Source organism: Pseudopodoces humilis, chromosome 1 (genome assembly GCF_049639895.1).
Source record: "Pseudopodoces humilis isolate 2021_Gansu_Grassland_sample_001 chromosome 1, ASM4963989v1, whole genome shotgun sequence".
Classification (NCBI taxonomy): Eukaryota; Metazoa; Chordata; class Aves; order Passeriformes; family Paridae; genus Pseudopodoces; species Pseudopodoces humilis.
In genome coordinates, this window is record NC_142200.1 from 148008537 (window position 1) to 148026740 (window position 18204).

The following is an 18204-nucleotide window of genomic DNA, read 5'->3' on the forward strand; positions in this document are numbered from 1 at the left end:
AACTCTTCAATGCTGGTTTTATTTCCTTAGAAGATTTTTCTACTTATACTGTGTTAGCACTCAAAAAAAACCAGTATAAACACATATAGAGTTTATTAATCTTTAACACTGCATTTAAAAGAGCAATGTCACAGACCTTTTTAACCTCAAGAACCACCTAAAAGTTTAGATATACTGAATTCTTCTAAAAAGATATGAATATCTGAGTGCTTTTCATTCAGTTGAAGAGAACACTCTTTAATTAGATTCTCTTCAATATATTCTTTGAATTTTTTTAAATCTTGCAAGTTTTGATCTGGTAGTTTTAGGAATGCTGTGATTTATGGCCTGGTCTTGTGTACAAGTATTGCACAACCCCAGAACTGCTCACTGAGGCAGCACAGAGTGAGGATGAGAACTTGTGTGGACACACATGCAATCTCTCAAGGCATAAGATATATTTAGAAAGTAACTGCTTTGTAAAATGCAATCTGGACACTACTGACTCCAGACCATTGTAACTCACGTTTTTCTACAGAAAAAACAAACCTGGTTTTATGTTTTAGTTTGTACTGAAGTCCCATTTTCTGTCAGCTGTAATTTTGCCAGTAGCCTCACTTCTGCCTCCTTTCCATTCCGCAGCATAATGGAAAGGAAATTTTAGTAGCTTCCCATCCCGTTTTTTCCTCAGATGAACGTGTGCATACATGCTACACGCTCCTCAGCTTTCCCTTCAGCACATCCAGGCTAGATTTCCCTCCTTTCACTCCAAATGTACCTTGGCTAGCAGAAGAAGTCTAAAAATACATGTACAGTCCCTCCCCTTGGCAGGATTTTCAGTGCATTTTACCTCTGTGAGAGCAGTTTCAGCAGGAACTGTTATAGCTCAGACTTCACTTCCACACCTACTCGAAATCTCCCATCACTTTCATCTGCTCTCCTTCCCTCTCTCCCATCAAACAGTTCCTTGCTCTTTCTCCTGAGCTTTTCAGAATTCAAACACAACCAGCAAAATTCAAACCAGAATAAAATGGACTGGAGAAGGGAAGAAAGGAATCAGCTGCACTAGACATGAAAAATTGTGCAGAAAGCAGAAGGGTAAAAAAACCCATGGAGACATTTCCATTTCTGCCATTATTCTCCACCATGGGTTCACCAGTATTTGCAATCTCAGAGTCCTGGAAACTGTGTGGAAAATTTGGCATTCCTATGTTTGTCATATTGGACTGAAATTCTTCAATTCATAACACAAATGCTCTCAGTGTTATCTTTATAAAGAACATACAAATTTGTTGCACAGATTGTATTCTATCTGTATTTGCATCTAATATCTCCATCCATTTAACTCATTAAGCCAAACTTAATAATCTGGAAAAATGGCCAAAAGCTGTTATCCCTGGACTCAGCATGTATTGAATGTAAGTGAACTGCTTAAAAAAAAAAGTCTAAATAATATTTTTTTTTTAATTTGTTTTTATGTCACTGAAAACCCTTTGAAGTCATGCTCAGAAGGTTCCACTACGCTCCAGTGGGACACATTTTAACCTTCCTGGAACCAGGAAAGGGAACCAAAGTTGTGGACAACTCAGCAGCTGAAATTTTATGAGAAGTCTCCATTTTTTTTTAGTATCTTAGTCAGGTTTTAAATGTTGGTTGCTTATGAAATGTAGAGTGCCAACACCCATAACAGAAATATTAATTTTATATTACAGATGAATAGTCAGTATTAGCAATCCACCATCAAACCAGTAATTTTTTTTTTCCTGTAACTCACAGCTGTTCCCCACGCGGAAAATTTGTAAGGACAAACCTTTGGAAGCAGAATTAAGCCTTGCTTACAAAACACCCACATGACAGCAAAATAAGACAAAATCCTGACCTTCTGAAGTCCTCCATTCTCCTCCACCAAAGGAGGCAGAGCACTGGTGCTGTTGGTAGATGGTGGCTCGACATTGTAGTCACGAAAGCAGCAGAATAAGGTGCTAAAGATACTTCGACTCCTCTGCTTCTTCAAGCTGATATTACATTGGGACACTGGGGAAAAAAAACAACAAACACAGCAGAAAAATAAGTTCACGTGCTACAGATCTGGGTTTCCAGATTACAACAACTGAATTGAAGGTGTAGGGTTTTTATATCCAGAAATCTTTATCAAGTCTTAAGACTACTGAGATTTTCCAGCATACTGAGACCCCTTTTCTTCTTTTTTAACACATTTTTTCCCTTGCCAGACTCATGCAGTGACATCCTGGAACTGCATAATCACACTGAGACAACACACAGAGCTTTCCCAGTATCATCCAAGGTGGATACTGTAATTACACAAAATAACTGGCTGCTAAAATTTGTGTCGGGACTGAGGAAGCTGAAGAGATTTAAAAACCAGAGACGCACTAAATGCCTACTGTAGTGTTTCTGCACATCTACACAACCCTGTGTGGAACATTCAGAAGTCCTGCAAGGGTCAAGGAAAGCTGTGAGATGTTTCTGAGTTTCCTCTCTTGCTGTCTGTTCTATTTGCTGGAGCACAGAAGACACAACACAGAGGCTGCAGGAATATACTATTTATACTACTAAAGAAACAGAAGCCCTGGCCTTGACTTTCTTATTGGTCTACCAGGATAAAAAAAACCAAAAACCCTAAAGTGGTAAAAAAATTACATACAGCTGAATGAAAGCAAGTGTAGCATTTTTAAAGAATGGAAACTGTAGTTACAAGCAACAGTTTAGAGAAAAGAAATGCATGTAAAACATCTAGGAGTTCCCCTAAGGAAAAAACTCCTGAACACACATTAAAATAAAAAAGAATAAAATAAAAGGGCTGGAGAAAAGTTTCAGAATGTTTTAAGTAATGCTTCATTTGTTCACCAAATATTTTAATGATCTATTATCATACTTGTAGATAATATTTATTTAGAAGTATTTCTTTCCTACTTTGTATAGGAAACTAAACCCCAATCATTTCAAAGTTAGAGGGTAAGTGAAATTCTTAGTAAGTCCCATGATTTCCATATTTACCAAAATACTTTTCCACTTTAAGGCAGTGAGCACTGCCCAGGTTCAGTTACTAATTGCTATTAAGAGCAAAGTGTACCAATATCAAAAACTAAACAGGTTTTATAGACTTTCACCAATTTAAAAAGCGCTCCAATAACAGGATAAAGTCAGAACTGTGCAGAGATTTGTGTGCTTAAGGAAGTGTTTCATTACTTTAAAAGACATCTGCAAACTGAAACCAATCCAGCACCACTTTATCAATACTCCAGTTAAACAGAAAACACATGAGGAACTCTGGCCACCACTGCTACAAGGTACAGTAAAAGACCTAATTCTCAAAATGTCATATTCTGTTTGCAACAACACAGCTTTAGAAATCCCCAAAGCATTCCTGGGCAGTTGGGAAGGACATTTTCAAAGCACTCAGAAGAAATGATATTGCAACCACAAGCAAGTCAGTTGCAATATAATCCTGGCAAGGAGAACGCCTTTCCGACATTAAAAATTGAAATATGCTGAAATTAGAATGGGAAGAACAATGCTGTGTGTCCTGCTGCCTACAGCTACTGCCAAAGAAACCTTGCTAATCATTTCTGGTTTGTTTTCAGCCTCTACTTAAAAATATGAGGGCAAATGATCTAATTTGAATGCAGGTATCAATTACAGCAGGGTGCTTAAATTCCTAACTCACAGCCTCAGCTGCACAACGGATCAATGGGAACACCAAAACCACTCCAGAACTAATACTTGTATGGTTTCTACTTACTACAGAAAGAGACAGTAAGTTGTCTAAATAAACATTCAAAAATCTCTAGACAAAAAATACCAGTTAGTCCAAACCTTCTAAGAATACTTGGATCCAACCATACATTTGAAATCTGGCCACTCCCTTTCACTTATTGAAACATTTTACTCAGAAAAATAATCCTTCATGTTGGTTTTTAGTCTTGACAATTCTGCCATTCATAACACACTGCTCTTTTAAACAGGTCTTTACACTAATTTAGATGTCATTTTAACAGGATTTTCTGTAATAAACTATTACAGAGGCTTTACAGTGACTTAATAAGGGATAACTTCGGATGCAGTACAGAACAGAAATTCTCAGGTGGCTTTATGTGCTGTACTACGTTAAAATACAAGTACTGCACACACAGAAAATGTTTGCAGCCATATCTCATTTTTTAGCAACTCTGACAGTGCTGTGCATCATGGAAAATAGTTCCTCCTTCCTTTAGTTACCCTGAGCCACCTGCAGTCCATGTGCTGTTTGCTGGATTTGCTCTCCTTGGAGCAGTGACAGCACAAATATAACAACTATAAAGGTGCAAAGGAGCACTGATGTTGAATTACCAACACAAATTTAGGCATTCTGGATGGCAGCAAATTTTTAAGAGAAAAAGAACTACTGAGGACAAAACCTGGCATTCCTTGAAAGCTCATAGGTGAGACTAGGTACTAACAATAATGGAAGGGTAAATGGAGTTATCCAAACTGCAAGTCTGAGCAGCACCCAGCATATGGAATTTAAAAAAAAAAAATTAAAAAAAAAAAAAAATTAAGATTTTCTTTTCTCCTCCCTCCATCTGTTAGAAGTTACAACCTCAGTTTTTGGAGCTGATTTCCTACACCCTCCCCAGACACACTCAGTGCCGAGGACACTTCAGTGACGTTTCACATCTCAAACCCTGCACATGGAACACATCGACACTGTGTCCCAAAAAAGCCCAGGCAGAACAACCCCACAAAGTGAAAATATGTTATCTGTGAAAGCAGAGAAGCCTGAGAGCAGCAGGTGTCTGCAGGAGGGTTGAGGAAGGATCAGGGTGAGGCTGGAGAGATGCTTTCCCCTCCCACCACTCCAGGTTCACTCCAAGTGCAGTTTAAGGACCTCCTCACCTGAACACGCCAAATGTGTGTGTGCAATAATCCTCAAATTCCTCCTCCATGGCTTTGCCCCATCACTTTTTGATCCTAGAGCAACTCCTAGAGCCCAAAGTATCATATGGCAGGAAGATCCACAGGTCAGCCAAGAGTTCAACTGCTTCAGATCTCCAAGCATCCTTGTTTCTTACCTTTCTGCAGTCCCTGATTTGTATTTTTGAAGCAGGAAGAGAGGGACTGGAAGCACACACTACATCCAGGATAAAAGGAAGAAATTCCACCATGACTTTATACACCCACGCAATGCTCTGCTCTCTTGCCTTTCTAATAATTCCTAATATCTTACTTGAGGTTTACAACAAGTGAGCATTGGGCTAATGTGATTTTTCAGATCTGATTACAACACCAAGATCTCTTCATTAGTAGGGATTTCAGGCATCACTGCAAATATAAATCAAGAATTCTTATATCTTCCCATGCAGAAAATGTCACATGTATCTACATTTAATTACATCTGCTATTTTAAAGGCCAGTCATTCAAAGTCATGCTGCCTTCCTACAACTTTTCACAGTTAAGTTTTAAATCTATATACAGATGCACATACATCTATTTACATGCACCAACAAATACATCACCTCTTCCCTCACTAATTTTGATCACTTTACTTCCTTTTCCACAGGTTTATTTCCTTTTCCACATGGTTTAGGGCCACACTGAAGAGCAGAGTTCACCAGGGGTCTCCTGGTGGGCTGCAGGAACCATCAGTGAAGCACTTGGTCAAACTACCTGAATTTATAAAACACTGTTTACAGCCAGGGTCAGAAACAGGAGCACAGCTCTTGCTGTCTAGAAGGGAAGTAACTCTGCTGCAGACTGCCCCCAGTTTAGGGTCTCACCTGTAATTTCCAGCTGCCATCTCTAAGAACAAGCCTCAGTGCCCACGACCCCTGTGCCACCCACTGTCTGAGGATGTGTTAATCCCTGAATTGTCTGGAATCCACAGTCCCAGAGCTGTGCTTATGGAAGTCTTCTGGCAAGTCTTAACAAACCCACAGAACTGCTGAGGCTGGGGAGGGGCTCAAGGAAAGATAAAGGCAAGTTTTAAAATAAATTACTGCAATCACATAAGCTTAAATGGGAGGTATGGAGCTATAATGGGTGGTTTACAAGAGAACAGGGAAAAAAAGGCCACAACAAGCAACAAGTATTAACACACACAGATATAATAACTCAAATGTTATAACAGAAATTAATACAAGAGGTGCTAATAGAAGTAATTTACAGCATCTTCTCCAGGCTCCTTTCACACCAAGGAAAGAGGAAGCAGAAGGGGTTGTAGATAGAGGGTTCTGGAGGCAGAAGGGTTGTGCTGCTCTACCCCCAGGACACTTCCAGCAGCAGCACAAGTCACACAGCCAAGAAAAAGATTTTCCTCTTGTGCACTGTACTCTACAAAAGTTTAGTTGAGGGCTTCCCCCATCAGATTTTGCTGTAGTGGTGAGAAATTACAAAAGCAGGTTCTTGTGCAGCCACCTTGGGTGACTGGAAGGCTCCAGTCCCACCCCTCTGCAGCCAGGAGTGAGCTAATTAACGCTGAACTTTTCCTAATTAAATGAAAGCAATATCCCGCTCTCCTGGAAATAACATCAGCTGGGGAATGAGGAGACTTCCCTGCTAACAGATGAACTCGCAAAATGCAATAAAATGAACATGTGGGTATGGTGAGCTCTCACCGTAAGTTTGTTTATAACACAGGATGGGAAGAGGAGAGTCAGAATTAAGTGATATTAAACAAAGCCTTTCTTCAAAGGAAGCAGTTTTGAAATCCATACACGATTAGAAATGTCTCATTTCTCCAACTTCTTAAGACGCTGTATCTGATCTTCTCAGAAAAATGAAATTTTATATCCCACACGTCTCAAGATAGAAACAGTTAAGTAGAATATCATCAACTTGCTGACACAGCTGCTCCTTTTGTGATGTGACCAGGACAGAAATTGTTTTACAACACTTGGTGCCAAATCTGCATGTGATGCTCTTGTAACTTTGGTTTTAAAATGCCATTTGCAGTTTATCATTGAAAGGTTTCAACTCCCATGTAAACTTTGCAGCAAATCCAGCAATAAAAGCACGGTCACATACCTGGACCAACCACCCACAACTGGTTTAACCTTCAAGCATGTATAGCCCAAGCTAAATTAGCTAAATGCTTAAATTCAGTGTTATACCCCAGAATTACCTTAATTTCAACTGAAACTGGCAATCTTTCTCCCCCCAGCAGCACCGTTAAGTAAAAGTAAGGTTTTCTACTGGAATGATTACTTTGAAGGGAGGGATCCCAGACTAGTTTAGTGAAATAAAAATCTCTCCAAAACATTTGACTCTTCTTCTCCATCAACCTATTTCCCAAGAAATAGGATGGAGTTGATTAAATAATTATGGGCAAGTAAAAATGCTTGAATACGTAAGGCAGGTGGGGACATGAGGGAAAAATAACTCATTTTTATTTTTGAAATAATTTCTTTAGGTCAGTGCACTTGGATCTGCAAAAAAAGTCAACATGATTTAGGAGCTTTTAGGGAACTTTAGGAAAAAACTGAGCATTACTCTTAGTAAATCATTCCATGATGTTCTAGAGAACAAATTTTCGAGTTGCACCTGTATGCTAGGATGAAATAGCTACACCAGAACTGCTTTTCCTGTAATTTATCCTTCTACCTACTTATTCTAACAGAAGCTATCCAGTGTATATCAGAGCACTATAGTTTCACTTCCATAGATCCCAAAGTCCTCTGGAAATACAACTTTACATAGTACCTAGGACAAAAATCATCAGGATGGATGCTAATTCATCCATCAATTCATCTAAAGCTGTATGAAGGAAAAAGAACTCTACCAAAGCAAACAAAGCTTTGGAAATGTTTCTGTTGCAGCAGCTTAAAGCTAAAACGACCCCCCCCACCTTATTTCACCCTGCATAAATTATTTATCAGTCCTCAAATCTGGGTAGATTAAATATCTGCTGTTGGCTATTGGATGCTCATATTTTAAGGATCAAAGGTAGTGAAATTCCAAAGTCACTTTTAAAAGACACGACTGAGAACTCCACTGCTGTCTCTGTAAGGGCTGTGATGCTTCATGAAACGTAGCCAGTAAATGTTAAAAACACCAACTGCACACAGAATCCTCTTAAATGACAAGGAGGGATTAGAAACCATGAAAAGGCTCAAAACAGCACAAGAACCTGATGGATCTCAAGGCAAATTCCAAAACCTTAAAGCTGTTGCTGTACTTCAGCCTTCACACTGTGGTTTGGCTGGACACATATATATGATGGTATAACCTTCATACATGTGTCAGCTTCTCATTTAGGCCATGATTTAAACATCTTCTGCAGTATTCCACAAGTGAGGAGAGCTGCTACTAGGCAAGATCATGTAAAAATAAATTCATCTGTCAGAGCAACTCTGGCATTTATTCAGCCCTAAGACTGAAGGCAGATCCACAGCTTCAGGGGCATCCACATTTCAGAGCGAAGCTGAAAAGTTAAATACTGCTTTAAGAACCCAATTAACCTGCTGAACCATGTTCTGAGCAAAATACCTTCAAGCCCAAATTAAACAGAGCAGACTTTGGCCACCTCCTCCCCTGCTCCAGTGCCTGACAAGCTGACAGGGCTACACCGAGACCACTTCCAATTCCAAGAAGCAGCACGTGTAGATCTGTATCTCCAAAGGACTGAAAAGTAGGGCTCCTGTAATCCAGGAAGGAACTAATTAACAAGCAGCACTTTCATTCTTGTGCCTGCATTGCTTGCCACCGAAAGAGCCGCTGGGACAGAGGATGGATGAGAATACAAAGGAGAAGTCAGGAGATGCTCACCTCCAGGAACTCCCCCAGATGAGGAGCCAGGGAGCTGTCAAACCTTTGCCTTTGACATAAATACCTGGACTTAGTTCTTAAAGAAGAGCTGAATGTGCCCATCCAGCCTTGCCTGTGCTCTCCTTGGAGCAACCAGGATGGATGTGCCCCAATCTTCCAAGGTTTACCTGTGCACACCTCCTTTTCACACAGGGCTGAAAAACTACTGAACACACTAAAAGAGGTGCTACAGGGATAGACAGCAATTTTTAATGCACAGCTCACAGTAAAATCTTATCCTAGTAATTGCTTTTTTTTTTGTAGCACTTCGTAGGTTCCAGAGCAGCCTGTGAACACACATGCTCAAAATATACATCTGCTTAAAAAAAAATAAGTAAATGATTAAATAAAATAAGTAAGTAGCCACACCCCACAATCACCCTTCCATCACCTGATAGTCTGAAACATGTACAAAGGACCAGAACCACTTCAGGGGGAAAAAAAAAAAGATGAAAAATTAAAAGAAATAACACACTCATCTGACACTACACTACGCTCGTTTCACACTACACTCAAGGCCAGGTTTGCTGGCAAAAGTGATTCAGCTCCAAGCTTTTTGCCTTGAAATCTTTCACTCCTGGAGCGAAATTCATGCAGTGCAAAAGCGATGCTTCAAACCAGTTTAAGGGCAAAGTAAAATCCAGCAAATAATGAGAAAGTAGATGCAGTGCCACGGGATTGCCATGGTTTGTAACTGGGTGGTAAAACCAAGCTAACTGAAGTATGCAAGCAATGCTATGGGGCTGTATTGTGACACAAAATAAACAGAACTTTCTGCAGTGGCATTATGGAGCCATCTCCTGTAGCAATTCAAGGGTTTTGTCTTAGCCCAATAACTGATAAATATTACAGAGGAACAGCCCCAGACTGATACTTTTACAGCACTGGCGCACTATGATGGTTCACTTTAGAAATGATTAGGTTTTTTTTGGTGAAAAACAAAGCATTTTGGACTCTGCAGCGTTTCTTTGCTGTTTGAGCAAGGTTGGAGCTGCTGGATCTGGATATTTTCCCAGCGCCGAGGTCTGGAGCAGCAGTTGAACAGGAAATACTGCGCAGTCTGTGCATGCATTACATTCCTGTCCCGCCCCGAGCAGCCGCCAACAAACAAACCTTTCTTCTAGTAAAACAGAGAGAGAGAGAAAAAAAATACACTGCACAAAGTTCACCAGCAGATGTGGCCTGTGAATGCAACCCAGCCTTTTCTGCTGATAAAAAGAATTTGATGTATTTGCAGTGTTGGTGTAACGTCATAGTTTGGTGAAGCTGGATCAGCAAAGATCCAGCAGTTTAAAGCTGCAAAATCTGCAGTACTGAGGCTCTGTGAGCTGCTGCACCCATGGCAGAGGGTTTCTCTTGAGGAGGGTTTGCCAAATATTAGCAGCAGCTTACAATAAAAAGGATTGTTTTATTTCCATTTTATTCAGCACTTAAGCTTGTTTAACACTATCAGTAACACACAGCAACCGGATCAGATGTCCGTGGATCTCAATTTCCAATCGCTCCAAGGTTGGCCTCTTTGAAAAAAAAAAAAAATCTGGAAAATATTTAATAATGATTTATTAAACACTTGGGAAGGAAGACAAAGGAGAAACAAACAAATGGGAGCAGGAGCAGCACACAGGGTCAAAGTGGCCGGATCTCAGCATTTGTCAGTCAGGGCATTGGGAGAGGATCCGAGTCGGAGCGGCAGGGAAGCGAATGTAAACAAGCAAGTGTTTGTAGAGCAGAAATATGTCCAGCATCCTGCTCCGGCCTCTGCTGACGTGGGACACGGTGGGAAAGGCAGGGAAGAACAACTTGCTCCATCCCCAGCAGCTCAAACTCAGGGAAAAAGCAGAAACAGGCGAGCAATGGGCAGCACCTGGAGCTGTCACACAGCCCAGGCAGTAACTGCTACCCCCACACACTAATTAACTCACAGCTGGCATAATAGTAATAATAATAATAGTAATAATAATAATAATGACTGAAGTCTTGGAACTAATGCTGATTTTACAAGAAGGAGGGATAAACAAGCTAAAGAAAAGCCCTTTGGGAGAGTGTTTCTTATTGCACAGGGTATGGACAGAAGGACGGACACTTGCATGTGGCATGGACACACACAGCTTCTGCACCCCCAGGCCACATTTTCCTGAAGAATTTATGCCAAGAAATTAGTATGAAGTTACTGAAGAGCTGTAAAAACCTCTTTTTCTGTGCTCCACAGGCACCACACAGTGTGTAAAACACCAAGCTACCCACCCTGACACACAGCTTGACTTTTCAAGACAGATCCAAACCTAAAGAATATTGCTGGACATGGTACCCATAATCAGCTCCTTACCTCATCAAACCTGTTCAGTTTAATAAACTGATCTTTACAAGGATTTTATTAGGGTTTTCTTTTCCCCCAGTGACCAAATTCAGAGCTTGAGCTTGTGAAATTAAGCAGAGCTTCTTCCTGCCTCCTGCCTCCTGCCACAGACAGGTTGACTCAAATTTAAGTGACAGTTTTAGTTCTTTTTTTTGACTTGAAAAGTGGAAGACAAGTCGTTCACCAAACACAAAGGTCAAAGAAATTCCTCTACTTTCTCCCCTCAAAAATACCACTACACCTCCAACCAAAGCCTTATCAAAACCTTGCTCATCTGAGGGGAATAAGCTTGATTTAATTTTCCTAAATATAGCCCAAAAATGTTCCCATAGAGACAGCAACATTCTCTATGGTACTTTCTGCAGCAAATACTTCACCAAGACATCAAATCCAAAGCATTAGTCTATTTTTGCAAGCTTTCTTCTCTCTTTCCTAGGAACAGCTCCTCTCTAACAAATTCATCTTGCAAAAATATGTTAAAGGGTGCTCCTCTGCAAAGAAAAGTTTTGTTTCTCCATTTTGCCTTATGAATTTTTCATTCCCTCCCTGGGGATATTTTTGGGACAGGCTACAAGTCTAATTCCTGCCAGGGAAATTCACTCATCCAAAGTTTGCTCCCCAAAAGATACATCCCTAATAGCAAAAAATAAAACTGGGACATTTTTTCTGCAGTTCCTTTGATTTCTCTTTCTAAACCCCATTTATTTCTCCCAACCCACTGGTATTTTGTGGCTATTGAGTGCAGATCTCATAAAACATTCACCCTGTGAGAAAATACACATCTAAAAAGATGCTGCTTCTGGTGTCATGTTCTACAGAACCGAAGCCATTTACATCATGTAAGTTCTGGGAAAGATTCTAAACGGAGCAGGGAACAATGTGTGACCATGTACGAAATATTTACCTTGTTTCTTTGGAAGAAAAATAGAGGTGGCTTAGCTTCAAAAAGACACTGACTTAAAGAGAGATGTAGATTTATTTGGTGTGATGACTGTTTTTCCCCATTCCTCCATGCCCTCTTTAAATTTCTCTATATTATTAAACCCAGATATAAAGGAATAAAGAAGAATCCCACTCATTTGGAAGAGGAGACTTTCTCTGAACCACTGTATCATCTGTGCTTCAGTCATCAGCAGATTCTAAAAGTAACAGCTGTTTCTAATAACAAAAAATGCTCTTAAAATCAATTTCAGGCATCATACAGCAAGTATCACTTAGCAGGTTACTCAAATCCAGCCCTTCTGGGAGCAAAATAATAACATCAGATTTTGATTACAAACTTATTTGTTGCAGGGATTTCTCAGGAAGAGGTCTGGGTTTCACTGGAGTGTATCTGCTGGGACAGAATCTCACTTGGAGAAACTGTTGCCAAGGTAATTTCTTCTCCAGCTTCAGCTTTCATGAAGCAGATTTTACCCTATCTTGCATTACTCTTCATAAATTCTTTTTTAAAGATAATTACAATATTTATAGACATGCAATACAAATGCCTATTACAGAGAGAAAAATGGAATTTTATTTGCTGTCTTCTTCTTCAACCTGTTGAATCCACCCTCACCAGTTAAGCTGGAAAGAATTTTGATCAATTTACGTTTTCAGTAAGACCTACACATCTTCTGCAACTATTTTAGATCTAAGGTAATTGCAGTATCAACTACTGTGGGTTTTCAGTTCAATTGAAGTGTCACCTGCAGAACAGCAGCTCTGCCAGGTATCTCTAACAAAAATTGAAGCTGTAACAGAGCATCTATTGTTACACACTAAGTAAAGAAGTAAGGAAAAATCCCCCACAGAAGCACATTGCAAAGTCTCATTAATAATTTGCTAAAATATCTCACATTGCGCTGGTGCTGCATCTCTCCTTCCCTTTTCAAACTCTTTTTTTTTCCCTATCAACTGTGTTTTCAACTGATCCCAAGAAATCAGCTGGAAAATATTCAATCCTAGCTCTTCTGACCTTGTACTTTAGAGTCATGAGTATTTTATCCATTCAGCATTCCCAGACCATTAAAAGCAGCACATTCCCACCTGGAAATATGATATTTAGAAAGCTAAAACTAGATTAAGAATGAAACAAAAGATACAGGAAACTGCAAGCTTTGTATGATAAAGTGACTACAGTTTTGACAAAAAATAAAAGCAGTGAAACTTGATGAACTTCCAGCAATTCCTTCCTAGAACAAAGCCACAGTTTACCTCCTGTTGAGAAATTCAGCTAATAAGAAAAATTATTTTTTAAAAAGATTTTTAAGAGGAGGGGATTTTCTGAAAAGCATTTTGGTGTCTTAAGCACTCAGATGCCTCCACCACACTGACAATTCAGCTGCAGGTTGGAACAGCTGCAGATACATTTAATTGCCTCTCCAAATACTCACAATGTGGAGTACTTTTGACCTATCTGAAATATCCTAAACTTTGTACTAAAGGAATGCACAAGATTTAATGCCCTTGCTTCCACTCCTGACAATCCTGTGGCACTGAGAGCAGCCCACTTGCTAATTCACAGAGAAGGCATGAGAAATCATGAATAACTGAGTGCTGTGTAACAGGATATTAAATAACCAGTGTCTTCAGAACTACAAGTTTAGAAACATTAAAAATAAACTGTTTCCTTAATTATATTAGGGGGAAAAAAGCCCAACAAAACCAGTACAGTAATTTTTTGCTGCTTACTGGAGCAAAAATTATGGTAATTGTAACTATGTGGATTCATCTTCCAAACCCCACTCCTGTTATCCCCAAACAAAAGCCACACAGTGGCCTTTGCAAAGGCAGACTAAAAGGAGTAGAAGAATTGCACCTGACCCCATTAAGAAGGCTGAAACTCTTCCCTAGCTTACTTCTTCAGCATGTGCCTTTGTGCTAATTTTAAAAGAGAATCCAGGCGTGAGGCAAGAGAAATTATTCTAATTCTGCATCTTGCCCAAGCCCCAGCCTCTCTTAGCCTACATTCCTGCCCAAGCTGTTTATGCAGAACACTTCAGATCAGCTGGTCTCTGCCCAATCTGGCAAAAAAACCCTGCTGTTTTCCTCCAGCACTGATGCAGAGGCAAGGGTGAGCTGTGTATTTAGTACATGATCATGCAGTGGTATCCCCACTGCTCTGCATACTTTTCTCTCTTGGCATGGAAGAGCCAGATTTTCACCATTTACATTAAACAGATCATCGAAGCCTAGAATGGTTTGGGTTGGAAGGGGCCTTAAGGATCAGCGGATTCCATCCCTTTCACTATCCCAATGCTCCAAGGCCCATCCAAGCTGGCCTTGGACACTCCCAGGGATGGGGTGAGAGACCTTACAGCCCTGCTGGTAAAGGAAGCCAAGTCTTTCAGAGCACACTTCATCCCCCAGGGAGGCAAGGGCCTCACCATCAGCACTTGGAATAGCAGAGGTCCCACTTTGGCTCAGGGCACAGAAGCAGCGATGAGCTCAGGCAGGAGCCCCGAGCAAATGACGGATCCAGCCCATTTACTGCACTCAGCTCAGATGGGAAACCCCAGGCATGAGGACACATAAATGCTAGATCACATTAAGTCTACACTTACAGACATACCCAAGCACTTAGAGAGCCTCCTGAGTTCCTGCTGCTGCTCCTCTCCCAGCAGCTAACAAGCTCCAAGCCGAGGGAGCCTCGCTCACACCCAGCATCGCTCCTCTCCAGCCGCCTCCTGCTCCCAAAACTGCTCTCACCACCTCAGCCTGTGTCCCTCTGCACTTCAGGGGTCTGCACAGACCCCACACAACAGCCCCCTGCCACGTGGGTTGTAACTTGCACTGTAGGAAAGAGGGACACAAAAACAACAATTTCTAACCAAAAGCCCTCTGGGTGCCTCCAGGACCCCCCTCAGCTGTGTGCACTGAGAAAAGCAGCGCCTAAGACAGTCACACCTGCACAGCTGGGTGTGTTGTTTATCCTGATAGCTTTAAAAATCCCTTTTGGCACAAACAGTAAGTATTATGTTCTGTACTGTACCACGGCACAAGCAATTTGAAAAGCCTTTTTCTCTCTCCTGGCTGAGCGCTATCAGTTTGGGCACAGCCCATTTGGCTCCTTCTGCCCAGCCCCAGCACATTCAATGAATTACTCAAATCTAAACAGACTCTGCATTTGAATTGCTCTCCCCAAGCTCTACAGAGCTGCAGCAGGAAAGCTCTGTAAGCGCTGGCAGCCCTGCTGCAAAGTAAGATAAATATCTGGCACCTCTCCCACTGCTACATAACCAAAACGAGGACAAATAGCTGCATTATTGGCTTCATTAGGGCCTGTCTTAGATCTTATTTCTCCTGATGACACGGCGCATGTGACAAGGGAGACACTGGAAAGGGTTGCCCAAAGAAACAGTGACTGTCCCATCCCTGGAAGTGCCCAAGGCCCTGGAAGTGCTGGATGGGTTCTGGAGCTACCTGCTCTTGTGCAAGGTGACCCTGCATGCATGGGAGGTAGAACTGGATGATCTTTAAGGTCCCTTCCAACCCAAACCATTCTGGAATTCTGTGAAATCCATGACCCAACAGGACTTTCCCAGACCAAAATCTAACAAATATCAAGAGTACAGATCCAGGTGTAACTCCTGCAGCACTGCAGGGATTATTCTCCTTTCTGCTGAAGAACTGCACTCCAGTGCCACAGGAGCAGAAATCAAGGCCTGAGTCCCCTCTCACAGGTCCCCACACACAGACGCAATTCCAGCCCTACAAAATAAACAAAGTAAGGTCCAGTGTGTTTGAGACACTCACTGCCAAAAACCTCCTGCCAAGACCCAGCCAGCTGCTGGGGAGAAGTCTCTGGGTAGGAACGGGTCCCGACAGTGAAAAAAAAGTGGTTTATTTTCTTGTTTTAACTACATCATTATAGCTCCCAAGCAGTTTCTGTGAATATTCTCCTCATCCTCCAGGCAGCTCGGCCACCAGCCCAGCTGACCACAGCAGAGCTCACAAAGCCAAGCTGATAAGCACTTGCAGGACACAATGCATCTGATTTGTCTACACCAGAACCCACCCTAAAAATGCCAATATAGCTTTTCTTCTCTCCCCTGGGAACCCCTGATGAACAGCTCAGCTGTTTATATTGCAAACATTTACAGTTAAGGGAAAGATCACCACCCCCTACACCACTGCTTCAGTCCTTCCTGTAAGTCACTGGAGCTGGCCAAGGCCAGGAACAGCACAGCAAAACTTGCTTATCCTAAAAATGCTGTGAAAGAACCCCTTCATTTCATCCTTCTGCTTCTGTGCCCAGTGCTACTATTTCCTCACTGCTCCACACTGCTGACCTGCATATCCGAAACACAAATGGAACATGTTGTTCATAAGGAAAACAAAACACAGGACTAGGGCTTAAGGTGAGGTTCCTCAGCAAGGCTGAGCAGGGAACTCCGGGCACACAGCACAGTTCGCTGCACCTCTCAGGTGCTGCTTCCAGGATTCCTGAGGAATCCTGGCAGTTCTCCATGAGGTGCTGAGAGAAAAATGCCACCACACAAAAAATTCTGATGGCAGAACGCTTAATGGAAGATTGTTTGCTTCAAGTATTTTGTGTAGCAGCTGAAAGACCACAACACGATTCCCAAGGGAAAGAGCTTACACAAAACTTCTGGATGGGCTTTCACAGCAGTTTTTTTTCAACACTCTTCCTTCCTCCTTTCGCCCAGAGGTGAAAGTGGAAAGTTTTCTCAGGCAAAGGATGCCTTGGACACTAAGCACTTAAGCAAACACATTATCTGAAAATTTGGGTTTTTTTCCTCTCTCATTTTAGAAAATTCAATTGTTGAAAGGCCTTATTTAATCAGCTGGTGCACACCTACAGCTGAGCCCAAGCACTGAGGAGGCTGTTTCAGCCCAGCCTTTAATGAAGGATGAGCACAATTTCCAAACACCTGTGACAAGCCACATGTCAAAACTTGCTTCCACCACCACCTGATAACACCACCAGGTGATTACAACACTCCTGCGATGTTTGTACCTGCTCTCTGGCCAGGTTTTAAGTTTCCCACCGCTATCTTACATCTTCTCTTCAATCCCAAAGATTATTGTATTCAGGGTTAATATTAATAAATCACAATTTCTATAAATCTGAGACATTCCTCCTGTTCTTTTGCTTATAGTACTCCTGTATTAGTTTGTAACTTATGTCACTGAAAGTTTCACAACAAATATTAAGGAATGTGCTCCAAGTATGTATCAAACAGGTATTTTCTCTTGCAACCCCAAGTTTTGGACACTCCCATCAAAAGGAAAGACAATTCAAAAGTTCCAAGTAATGCCAGAAGGTATTAACTGTTCCAAGTGACAGCTGGGAAAGTGGAGTTGATGCTTCCTAAACTCTGGATCAAGTGGCAAAAAGACAACACTGCATTGTACTTCTTCATAGCATGTATGTCCTGCAAAGCACAGGGAATAAGGCCAGCCCCACCCATGAAAACCAGTTCAAATATAAAGTGAGCCTGATCCACTTTTCTGCTTCAGTCCAAATCTCCATTTTTTTCCACAAGCAGCTTCCAAGTTTTTGTGCAACAGTTCCTTGTCCATAATTTTTTAAACCCAGTGTAAAAACCAACTGCAGAACATTCTCTGCTTCAGTTTTATTCTCAGGTAAGGCACAGACACAGCCTTTCAGTAGGACCTTGGGGCTGAATATATATTAAAAATTGAGAGATGCTCATAAAATTTAATAGCAGGTTCTAGAGAAGTATTTAGCTTGTTACATCCTAACTTTATTCCCTTACTACACAGAGCAAATATTCCTGCTTTGTCCAATGTCTAGAAATGACATTAACCATGTCTAGGAAATCCTGCAACATGAAGTCTTAGCATTTAAGTAACAATTTAAGTTCTGCCTTCTATAAGATATAATTGTGGTCTTTAGATATTACTAATTACTGATATTTTTCTTTTCCAAAAGCTAATTGTTGTGTAAGATTCTAGCAAGGCAATGGAAAATATATCGCTAGAGCTGCTTAAACATGAAACTTATTTTGTTTTTTTTTTCCTGGAGTCATCTCAGGCAACTAAACCAAGCATGATCTAGGAATGAGAAAGTACAAAGGAAAAAGAACACAAAAAATTA

At 41.1% G+C, this 18204-nt stretch overlaps 1 protein-coding gene across 5 annotated transcripts in view; it reads right to left on the minus strand.

The window, feature by feature from the left end:
- Positions 1 to 18204, minus strand: part of CTDSPL (CTD small phosphatase like) — a 79606-nt gene that overhangs the window by 32076 nt on the left and 29326 nt on the right. For all 5 annotated transcript variants that reach the window (XM_005527772.3, XM_005527776.3, XM_005527774.3 and 2 more), the window contains exon 2: positions 1859 to 2013. In XM_005527772.3, coding sequence (XP_005527829.1) covers positions 1859 to 2013 — 155 coding nt within the window. The remainder of the gene's footprint in view (positions 1 to 1858; positions 2014 to 18204) is intronic.